General features: G+C 35.4%; 1 protein-coding gene across 1 annotated transcript in view; it reads right to left on the bottom strand.

Moving 5' to 3' along the window:
- The window catches only part of ADGRB3 (adhesion G protein-coupled receptor B3), a 465,451-nt gene that overhangs the window by 27,159 nt on the left and 425,664 nt on the right, over positions 1-12,628 (bottom strand). The window contains exons 22-25 of the mRNA XM_085316023.1: positions 11,798-11,864; positions 9,370-9,455; positions 5,906-6,004; positions 5,405-5,576 (exon numbers count right to left, since the gene is read on the bottom strand). Of these exons, the coding sequence (XP_085172149.1) occupies positions 5,405-5,576; positions 5,906-6,004; positions 9,370-9,455; positions 11,798-11,864 (424 nt within the window). The remainder of the gene's footprint in view (positions 1-5,404; positions 5,577-5,905; positions 6,005-9,369; positions 9,456-11,797; positions 11,865-12,628) is intronic.

The raw sequence follows: 12,628 nt of genomic DNA, 5'->3' as shown, positions 1-12,628 counted from the left end.
ATGCAATAGTTTTGCCAGAAAGATGTGGTTCAACAGAAAGTCATACCCAAAGGAAAAAAAGCAGTTCCTGTTTGCTGACAGTACAATGCAAATATATTTTGCTGAATTCTCATACATACCATGGTAAGGACAGGAAGGCAACTTTTGGACTATAAAGGAATATTTTTACCCATATTTTGAGAGTATACTGAAAATGTTTTAAAACTTGGATTTTAATTGCATAAATTCTTGTATTCATATTAGCAACCTGATTGCAGGATGTGACTTGGAAAACAGGAACTTACTTGGGTGACCTCCAACCAAAACAAACTAGTATCATTCCTTTTCTGAATAAGGAAATATTGTTAATCAAATGCCTAACAAAAATCTATATTCTACTTATTATCTGCAGAAATTATCTGATGTCTGATTTAGAAGAATTAAAAGAGAGAAAATCATATTCTACTCACGGACATTTTGTGAGTAGCAAAAGAGGATAATTCATTAACCAAAGCTGAACATAAGGCTTCCTCTCTGAATACATCATATTCTACTACAAGCTCTTTCAGAGCTTTCATAAAAGGGAAAAATGAAATGGGAAAAGAAGTATTTCTTTTTGTAATTAGGAAGAATTATTTTAAAGTGCTCAACCCTTAAATGAGTAAAAGTGGTCTGCAGTCTTGACAAGTGACTGCTGCAGGTGGAAGAAGACTAATATAGAAAGAATAGAAGGAAGAACAAAGCTTTCAGCACTTTCTGTAATAGATGATAGATTTAAGATACTCTTAAATCTGCATGTKTCTTACAATATTTTCTAAATGCAAACAATATACTATTTGAACATGTCAACAGAATGCCAAATATAGCTGTATCCATAATACTGACTTATGTTGCGACCTCTACAGGTCCTCACACACATCAGAAACAAACAAAAAGTTCAGCTGCCTAAGTACTTGTTTGTTTTTTAAAACCAGTTATTCAAAATTGCTGTTTGAATATGTAAAGACTGCGTTGTCTTTCTCTTACTTTGAAGCATAATCTCATTCCCTCATGCCTAACATCAAGTTACAAGATTTTTGTAGAGCCAGGCAGAGCAGGGGAGGCAGATATGATGAACGTGTGGATACCAAGGAAGTGGTTTCCTTAGGAACAGTAACCAACTCAAAGCTTTTATAACTTACCCTCTCCCTACTCATGTACTCATTTTTTTTTCTCCTGCAATATGGAAATGTGGGCTTTAGATGCCAATGATGAATTTAATCCAAATGCACTCTAGTCAACAGAGCACAGCAAAAGAAGAAAACACATGTGTTTTCCTTCAAGACTCAGCAGTACCCAGTTACTCAGTATGATTCAAATTAGCTTTAGATAATCCTATGTTCAGGCAGGTCAGGCAAACGATTTTGCTCTGATGGTGAAGAAGCCTTAACACTAGCTTTTCCTATCAGTCCCTGCTCTGTGACTTATACCACACTTTCTTCCAATGTCTAATTAAGTATTTAAACAGCAAGAAGAAGAGGAAAGAATAGACTAAGAAGGGAACACAAAGCAATAATACTTAACTATTTGCATTCTTCTTTCCTAATTTCCAAAGCAGTTTGTATGAAATCTCTAGTATTATTATGTTTATTTTAGAAGTTAAGAAATGGAATTACAGAGAGATTTGTCTTTTCCAAAGACCCTGAGCTGGTTCTAGGGGGCAGAACTGGACATAGCACATTAGTTACTTCTTTTTTAGTTTTATGTCTTAGTTAGCAAACCCACTTGGCTCTCTAATGTAGCCTTTCTCATACAATATTCTTGATATAGCATATTCATACTTCTGGAAGCAGAGACAGTCACAAATATTTCTTTTATCTATGTTTATGACACTGTAATTAAGGGGAAACAAAAGGGTTTTATATTTAAGGGGAAACAAAAGGGTTTTATATTTAAGGGGAAGCAAAAGGGTTTTATATTTAACAGTAAAAGTTTCTCTCTTTATAATGTAACAGTAATAGGGGCATAGTAAAGCAGGGCTGTCCTCTTTGTTTAAATTTTATTGTGATATATTCCACCCCACAATTTTTTTTCTGACAGTCAGAATTACTGTTTTGCCTAYGCTGGCATGCTATAAATATTAGATCAATCCTATAGGCTATAACTGAGATAGCTTTGTAGCTGTCATCAAGAATGATAAATATGTTGGCAGAGTTTCACTTGTATGCACTGGCAGAACAAAACACTTTTACAGACAACAGAAAGTAACAGATGATTCTTTCAGCTGGGGAGGTATCAAGCGCAGWGTGAGGACTGCATTGCATGTTGTGCATGAAGGCCACTGCCTTGGCATATACTGGAGACTGACCTAAGGGTCTCTACAATTAGACTAAGGAGCTAGTTTGAAACATGACTTATTGGAGTTAAGTCTCCTTCTAAATATGAATTTGTTGCAATTAACAGTTATGTCTTTGCTGCTTCAAACTGGTCCATACAACACATTTCTGGAAAAAAAATTGTTTCAGATGCATCAACTTTCACTTCTCTGCTGTCCTTGAAGAACTTTTCTTTTCCCATGCAAAAAAAATTACCTTAATAATTTCCTCAAGTGTTTTGCCCAGTCTAGAATTGGAGGATAAGATAAGATACAATGTGTAATGCCAGCTAGAGTTTAAACAGCACTATGTCTATGGTTCTGTGTCTTCCACCACCTTCACTCTCATCATCTTGACTGGAGTTAATTTTCTGATTAGTGGGTAAGTTATCRCTGTACCTTTATTTCTGCCTAGCTTTCCGCGACCAAAGGAAAAACCTTCTTGCCCTCTGTTATAAAGGATAATCAGATGGWACTTCAGTGCTTTTGGGGCCTCACTGGAAAATTATCTCATGAGGTCATTTTTAAAGTGCTATGTAGGTATCYCAATTAGCTGTCTTATTAGATAACTTTATTTTAGGATTTCAGGTCAGGACCAGGTCATTAACTGTCCAGATAGCTTAACGGAATAATTCCTTATTAAGGAATTAAATAGTTAAACAAAGTGATARTTGTTTACTGTCAAATGAGATAAGTGTGATTTGCCAAAAAAGCAGTGAATAAAGTAAACTATAGCTAACTACTACTTTGCACACACAAAAACAATTAAGATTCTAAATTCCTGTATCAACATCCTTRTAAGAATATATTTTTGCACACTGCTTGCACTAGAATCATTGAGTTAAAAGTGCTTCAAGTCAGGATACCCCCCAATTTTGAAAACTGAGTTTACTTTACTTTTAAAAAAACTAACGCCACCTTCATCATTAATTAGAGTCCTACCTGTAAGCAGAACAAGAATGGGACATTCAACAATATCAAAGGGTTCCATGGGAAAGAAGTGTTTTCATTGAATAGTTGTCATTAGGYTGGGAACCTGTCTTGGGTTCAAGGCTTGGGGCTTTGTGGGAAGATGCATCAATCTTATTTTAAATAATCAAAATACCTTTTTCCAAAAGAAACCTTTGGCATTTCTGTACTRAAGCAGGCTTCAATTTCTTAATTTTTTACCTTTATACAGCATTATGCTACGTTACCTTTAGAATTTCTTATGGATTTTGGTCAATTTTTTTGACCAAAGCAGTGACTGATTACCAGGCATGTGTGCAAGCTTTCTGCATATTTAGAAAGACAAAGCTGTTTATACTGCCTTGTATTTTGAAAGTTTCATCTGCAACTTTGATCTAAAGATATAATTTTTAAAATAAGTATGGATCCTCAAGACAGTGATATATCCTTTCCAGGATAATTAATATCTCAATGGAAATAGCAATTTCATAGACAGGAACACCTGTAGAAAACTGCTATACTTTTTATTGCATAAATGAAGTATAAATGGTTGCAGTGTCTTAGCACTTTACTAAGAGAGTATGTAAAATGGTGGATTTCAATTCTAGGGTAAGAATACCCTCTCTTAAAAATATATATCATATGGAGAAGGAAAATGCTAGAAAAGTAAGGAAATATATTAAGGAGATTTGCCTTAAGTTGTATCATTGCATCTCTTATTCTGCACATCTTTTTATCCTGAATATCAAAAAAAAAAAAAAAAAAAATAGTAGTGATGGTAAAGCACTTTGCACTAGGAAACCTAATAACAATCTAAGAAAACTAACAATTTATAGCCTGAATAAAGTGGGATGGAATCAGTACAATGAAAAGTATTAATTTCTGCAAGGTATTAGTAATTTTTTGCCTTAAAAATGGAAAACTTTAATACTGTGGATTAGGATAATCTCATAAATACACCGTATAGAATAATGACATAAAAGTTCATGTAGAGTGGTGCCATTAGAAGACTGAAATAAATTGTGTCRCTTATACACATTTTTTGATGAATTTTTTGGTGCATTTCAATGTATGAAGACTGTGAATGGTGGAAAGAAAACCCCACCGTGTGAGATTCATCACTCAGTGTTGCCAATAAATCTCTCCTGAAATATCCTCCCATTTTTTTCAGTCCTGAAGTGCCTTTGGATAGCTCATGCCGATCACAAAGAACTATGCTAGGCAGTGTGATGTGTTTTGGGATGTGGTAAATATCCTGGAGTTGATAAATGGCAGCGCTACATGTAGGGCCTAAACAGACATGAGCTCTGTACTAGAGATGCCAGTGGAACAGGTTACTCTTCAGTTGGGCTCCCTCAGCTCTTTTTTGATAGAGGTTCCCACTTCCACAGATATGCCAGCAAAACTRTTTTGTGAATACTCTCAAACCCTTTTCAACAAAAATGTTAGGTCAGTTAGTAGGTTGGTGGCATTAGAGAAGCTTGGCTGGAGTCAGACTGAAGAGCATTTAATGTGATAGCTTTGTCMTCAGATTTGAGTGGTGGTGAACTCGGCAGTGTGTGGCTTAAGAGCTGTGAAGGGCAGGCCAGTGACACTAGCTTCTCCTAGCTGTTTTCAAAGCACTCATCTGCCTTCATCCTCTTTTTTCCCTGTAGCTTAAGTATATTACGAGCTGAGTGTGTAGAATCTACCAACCACATTTTTCCTGTGTTTCCACTTTCAGGGACAATATGAGCAGAAATCATTTTGTATTAGAATCAATGTTTCAGTCTGTAAAAATATACAGCTTTTGTTCTTCAAGAAAGGGGCATTTTTATTAGCATTTCCCTACACTCATGACACTGAGAAAGCCTAACATTTCCAATTAAACTGAACTTGGGCTTGATTAAAGGTGACCTCTAATTAAGTGGGTACAGTTTTATACTGAAAGTGAAATTCTACATGTGGAATTAATTGATTTTTCCCCTTTTCTTTCCCCCTTGTTCCTCTTTACATCTCATCATAAAATACTTTTCTCTTTCTATAAAATATACTTCTGCAGAGCAAGCTGTATAGAACATTAAACAGCAGTTGAGAGATTAGCAGGAACACAGCCCTTTAGAAAACTGGGAAGCCATTCCTCACCTCCCTTCGGAGAATACAATGGACCATGACAATAACAAAGCCTTGCAATGAATCAAATACTGCAAAAAGAATCTGAAATAATATTGATCTTTTGTCCGTCATGGCCAAAACTGCAGACATCCAAGTCAGGGCCAGAAGTGGCAACACCACACAGGAACTCCAAAGCGATGCCCTATTGAAAGAAGAGAAAAATGGCATTGTAAAACTGTAGGCAAATGATTAAAAGTTCACTATTAAAATAAAACTTATTTAAAGATGGCACTTTATCAAGTTAACTTGAAAATCACAGACAAGTATATAACAGTGTCGGTACTTTATGATCTAAAGAATATCCTGTATTCAGTTAATAAACACAGTTGCATTTTTTTTGTCGTTAAAAAGTATTTAAATGTGCTCAGCACTCTATACAGTGTTAGCAAACACAGTCGTCATCATCAAACTATTGTCTCACATGCACTGTATAAGATTTGTAACAAGAAGATGTAAATGATCAGGACTAACATGGCATTACTGGCGGTGGTGGCTGACAAAGCTGTTGTTGAAACTACTCCACACTTGGCACATTTGAGCGTCAAACCGCTATGAGGCTCACTCATCTGACTGCAAACAAACAGAACACCCACAAAAAGAACAAAATATTGAATTGTCACCAAAAAACGTTGCTACTGAAATTTAGCTTTTAAATATGATGTCATGCAGAAAAAGTAAGTAGACTTATTCAGGATGAATGCTCTAGGCTGTCGCAAAACCATACTTTGTACTTTACATTATTGTTAGTTTTAAATGTTAATGCTATGGGGCTTCAATTCATGCAGACTCTATTTCTTCCATTCAAGTCAAAAAAATGCCCCAAATGTCCAGTGATCGAAACTGCTAAATACACTGAAGTAAACATAAGCACGTGCTAGGATAGACACACAGGGTGAAATCCCTCTATTCAGACCACTGAAAAGATTGTTGTATCCAAACTRACTTGCTTGAGAAAGAGTATAGGACATAAACAGGAGGGGTATGAAGTATGTACAATTATAGAGCATTAACAGGGAAAGAATCTTGCAAAATGCATCAGATCAGTATGAATATACTGTATAATCAGATTTGTTCTACTGACRTGAATGGCCCACTAACATCTGAAGTGATATTATTCATGCCATATGAAGGTCTGAATACAGGGCTTGAAATGTATGGAATCTGATGAAATAAATATCAGTTGGTACTTAAAAAAAGGATGACCTGTTTCGCCTTTTAATAAAACACAGTACATACGCATTAAGCTCAAACCCTTTTGTATGGACAGTTATACCTCAGCACCTTTCAGAAGAGTTAAAGGGCAAAAACTGAAATTTGAATTTTCTTTTGCGTATATCACGCATTCAACTTCCTGAGTTGACTAAGCAAAGAGCTTTGCTATTCCATCTCTTTCTGCTATCAGAACCAGAAATAACCATACCTGATTGAGACACGAAATTATAAACAGGGAAGATGCTTTTTCTATTTCTAGCTGGAAAGCAGTCAACATGATGAAGAAAAGTAACACCTCCATTTTTTCCCTAGTTATTTCACCTGACTGAATTCCTTCTTACTGCCAAACCCAACATTCACATGTTTTTAAACATACCACCCAAACCAAGCACTGAACCCCAGTGGTTTCCATTTTGGTAAGCCAAATGATGACTTTTGGTAAAAACAAAAGTGCTTAGCTGTGACCTGGTATAAATTTGATCATGGGGTGTGAAAAGAAGTCAGTCAGCTTATGCCAGTTAAAGATATACTCTAAAGAACGCACCTTAAAAAAGCCTCAGGTAAACTCAAACTAGGCTTGGGAAAATACTTTCCATTCTTGACGGGCAAAAGCTTTAATGTTATTACATGGGCTTCTTCTCTGCAGCTCTATGGATCTGTTCTCTAGATTGAAAGTAACAATGTCTGCTGTGTTTGCAAAACCAAATATCCTTCTGCCTGGGCATATATTTATGCCAGCTCTTATACCAGAAAAACTCACTGAGATCCATCAAAATGACATATCCTGTTCTTTTTTCACCATATGCTTATTAAGGTGGAAACAGCTGGAACTAGTAAATTTTGCCCAATTTGCTKCTTTAATTCTACATAAATAATTTCTATGGATGAACTCTGAACGAACTTTTGACAGATATGACCCCATCTTTGCCAGAACGAATAAATTTGCCTTCCTGAGCATGGCTGGCAAGAGATATTTGAGAAATGAGTAACAATTCCCYTTTTAAAAGAGGCCAAAGGCTGCACAAACTCCCATGCCCCAAAGCACAACTGAAGACTCTTCATTGGCCAAGTAGGAGCAAGCAATGCTCTTGGCCGAGCCGAGCCACCTTCACAGGCTATTGCAGAAGTTAGACTGTTTCTTGATGAGGGCACCTATACACTTCCCTGGAAGTGCCGGATTGTTTCTGACAGCATAATTTCTAGTTCTTCATCTGTTCACTTTAAAGTAAAATACCTCTTTATTAAGTTGCACACTTTTAGAAAGCAAGTTATATGGTTCATCAGGAAAGCAGACTACAAGCAAATAGATTTCTGTAGCATACAACCGAATAGCTGAAAAAAAAACGATACAGTTAAATGTAAGCTCTGACATCCTTAGAAAACGTATGAAGCCAAACCCTTGGCTGGTCCAGCTCCTGAAATCACTGGAATTAGAACAGATGTGAATCTGATCTGCTGATTACTACGTTATTACCACTCTTAAAATAATTTGGTTAGTTTTATAATACTATATATTTCATCAGAGTTATTACACAGTTAAGAAGGTTGATGGAGCAAYATAGACAAGAATAAGATTAAGAAATTAATACTTTCTAATGAAAAAGGAGGAAAAGGGGAAAAGAACACAATGAATGTTTTTGATTATTTTTGTCAGAAAGACAAGGAAAAGATTTAGAAGGATCTAATTGAATTAATATCAAATGAAAATCACCACCCACAGTATTTATCATAAGTAAGTCTGCTCATCTAACCAATGAATTGAACTTTTCAGGAATAGTACTGTTACCAGAATGATAAAATAATTCAAAGTGAAGCTTTAAGAAATTTACCAACAACAGTAATATACAGTAAAATGAAAATACCAATCCTATCATTGTTAGAATGCAGATATTGGTGCTGTTAATTATAAGCTGGCCCAGAAGACAGAATGCTAGAATACGTAGCTATAAAATATGCTGCCATTTACCATTATGCAAAGTTTTGAGATATTTTCATAAGCATTAAGTGATGATGCACTTGTCAAATATTTTTCTCTAAAAAAGAATAAATCTAGTTTTGCTGTTACAACCTGAAGAACATAGTTTTTGAAAAGAACTGTTACAATCCTCTCTTTCTCATGATAAAACACATACTTTAAATGAAACTGCAAATAAATAATCAATGAGTTTTTTTGTCTTTTAAAACACTTTTTTTTACTCACAATTCTGTCACACTAATTTAGAACATAAATCTATGTATATATTGTTGTAAGAACACAAGAAATTCTTCACATAGTTAAGAGTGCCAGAATAGCATTAACCTCACTAAGGATATATTGTTGGAAAATGCTAGGCATCATAGTAATTAAAGCTGACAGTTAGAAAGAAAAATAACTGGTCCCTTCTGTACATACATTTCATAAAATTATTTTCCTAATAACAATAATTTTAAATGTGTGACATATTGTTGTGAAACCCCTGCTTGGATTTGATGAGGATTTGCTCAATCCTCATTCTTATTCACTTAATACTGCTGTACTTGTGTTTTATTATGTTTAGTTTGTTTAGTTGCATTCCTTTGGGATAATGCAACTGCAACTTTTGAGATGAATGGAATTTATTAGACACACTATTACACTTATATAAAAGTTCAAAGCACAATCAAATGCATTTTGGTGAATATCCATAATTGAAAATTGGTGATACAATTTTCATATGCTGTAAAATAACCCAGTTGTTGCTTACCCCGCTCTGTGTTTGAGCTTTTTATCTAGGATTCCATCTCTGGAAACAAGTTTATTAAATACCAAAATGCCAATCACCATGTTGACCTGCCAAATAGAAAACAAATGGTTGAGCTTTTAGTATGGAAAAGAAAAATTTTTATCCTGAAATATTCAAAAATAGTTTCTTTTATTTCTGAATATTTATTTAGAAACGTCCTCTTCCATGCTTGCAATATGTTCCATGCTACATGTCAGAGTATTTCATCAGAGATAATTTGGCACAGTTCCCAAACACAATAAAGTGCTTATTTTTAAATAGGCCACACACACACACACACAAACACTGCAACAACCTTATTTTTGAATACTGAATTCTGTCTGGTATCAAGCCATATGTATACTTGCCTGCCAGCAGAAACTTGAGCTATAGCTTTAATATTTCCTCAGTTTTAACTGCAATCATATAACCTATTCCAGGACACAGAAYACTGCATTTGAATTGCATGCACATGGCAGACCTAGTCGCAGAGCACACAAATGACCATAAACATGTTACTTTTTAGGCACTTGATGCGTATGAGTGTTCTCATTTACATAGAACCAGAATGGGCTTTCCATATCCTCCTGTGCATTAGACATTGCCTACATCATTCACCAAAATGCCAGCCACAAGCCCTGTTTGACCACAGTTCTTTTTTTTCTTTCCCTTTTTTTTACAGTATTGGGAAATGAGGAAGCTTAACTTGCTAATTAGGGTGTTGCTTTTTTTTTCTTTTTTTTTTTTTTTTTTTTTGTGGGCCAAATGAATGGCTGGGGTAAGCTTGTTTAGCTCCATTAAAGTAAATGATGTTATGATCACATACATCCATTGAAGACCTAACCTGAACAAAAAATTCCAGTATTTCAGCAATCAGAGTTTGGCACTCAATGGACACACTAATGGCATTTAATGGACAATTTAATGAATGTTATTATCCACTTGTATTATCAAACTAAACTCTATGCATCTAACTTTGTATGACCCTGCAAAGTGGTAATACCGAAGACACGATGTATTAAAAATGCACCCTTTTTTGAGGGGGAGGGGATTACGAAGGGTGATCCCTTTTCCTTTAAGCAGATTTATAAAGACCTGTGCCAAAATATCTAATTGTTGCCGATCTTTCCTGCCAACTCTTTTGCAGCCGTTCTTATCATCACTTTATTTCATCATTTACAATTTTCATCTGATGTTACATAATTCTTTCGCTTCATACACTTAGGCTTAAGTGGTTGCATAGAACAGCTCCTTCCACAGCTACCAACTAATGGGAGGGCAAACCGCGGCTGGGAACTCAAACATCACTGAATAAAGCTTACCAATTACACAGGGAACATACAGTTCCGTGTGAAAATTAGGACTGGCTTTTTGTAAACATCCTTGGCTTCTCTATCATGACAGGGACTGGGAATTGCACAAAAGGATCCTGGCTTGACTCCAGGCAATGATGAGACACACTCTATGGGACTAGTAAACATCGATATCAGGATAATCTTTGTAGCTGAATGACTGTATCTTTGATGACTACTAAGACTGATTCCCTTTTGAAAGAGAAAAATCAGAAATAATTGGTGTCGATAGAGCTATTCTGCTACAAAAAATAGTGTAGGGAAAGAAGAATTAGATTCACAATCTATAACCTCCCTTCCAGAAGTAAGCGAAAAAGACTGAACTAATTATTACACAAAAACCACACAGGCTGCAGAGCAGACAACTGAGAGCCAGTGGAACATCTAGGGTGTAGTTCATCTTATCCTCAGGTAGACACCTGAAAGAGTTCTGGTGATCTGGGCTCTAAAACTGTATGTTTTTTCTTCACTGATGATGAAATATGTCTGGGATAACTTGCTTAGATACAGAAACCTATATTGCAGATGTCTACAGTTAGGTAAAGTGAATCCTACACCTAAATGCATTTTTCAGAGTTGTGCAAGACCAATACACAAACGAGTAACATCTCCCAGCTACTATGATTTTTTTCCTTCAAAAGCAGTGGGCACAGAGCACTTGCTGCCTGGCTCCACTGCTACAGCTGCCTTTGCTACTACAGCAATATGCTGCCGGGCAGCACTGAATCGAGCCCGTCATCGAACTTCACAAGGCACTGACAGCAACGTAGATGTTACTGATAATAACTCAGTGATGCCTGTAACAAGTTTTCTGGGTCACCAAGCAGCATATTATTCTTTCACAGCTTATCATGCAAACATGGAGAGATACAAAACTGATGTAAAAGATGTGATACAGTCAATTGAATCATGCATTCAAAAAACTGAAGGTAATCAAACAGCACTGAGCTTGAGATTTTCAGCAAAATCTAATCCTATTGTATAGCTAAGCTTTCACAATTCAAATAGCATATTCCAGCACTTTATATGAAAATACTAGAAATGATATTAATGTTTACCAAGACAACAGCAGCTGCAGGTCCAACGAAAGCATAAAGTAGCCCTCCTTCAAGAGACAGCCAACAGCTGGAAAGAATATTAGAGAAGAACTAACACAAATTAAAAATAAGTATAATGTATTGACAAGAAAACATTGAYATTTACTACAGTATGAGATTCTCCTGACGTAAATTCAGTCTTGCATGTAGAGGTTCACAGGAACAAAAAAGAGTTAAATTACTTTGTTGATATGCTGATGTACACAGTTGAAAAGTGGTTTCCATTACTGAGCCCAACTGTTAGTTACAAAATTTTTAATGCAAATTATAAATATACTGAAATGCCTAAAATTTATTAAGAGTATAACATACAAYATGCTTGTAAATCTTTGTTAGAGTTCCTCAATCACGTATGAGGAGCTAACTGACCAGAATTTGCCATGTAGACAGCTAGAAACATTTCTAGCTTACAACACCTGATAGTTCTRTGCTTAAAATAATGAAAAGTCAAGTATCTGCATTGTAGAACTTACTTAAAAAAGAGGTTTCTATACATCTACATTTATGCTATTTAGTAATTACTCTTAGGACAGATCTTATAGACTACTCTCTTTAAATAAAAATCATTTTATATGATCCAGCTGTCTGCATTCTCTAGAATATTTTGCAAACAACTTAGATATATTTTAAAGTATCTAAAAACTGTGCTTTCTGATGACTTACTAATCTTGTAGACTTTGTCATACTGCACTGGACTTTCACAGAAGACCAKGAGATTTCCAAACAGAATGCTTACAGAATCAAGTTCTAAATATTTGATAGATTATGATGTAAAACTTTCCATATCTGCAC

The sequence above is a fragment of the Rhea americana genome, unplaced genomic scaffold, assembly GCF_003343005.1.
Source record: "Rhea americana isolate MKP2758 unplaced genomic scaffold, rheAme1 scaffold_45, whole genome shotgun sequence".
In the NCBI taxonomy this organism is placed as follows: Eukaryota; Metazoa; Chordata; class Aves; order Rheiformes; family Rheidae; genus Rhea; species Rhea americana.
Note: the sequence above shows the minus strand (reverse complement) of the source record. Positions and strands in the feature narration are given on the sequence as shown.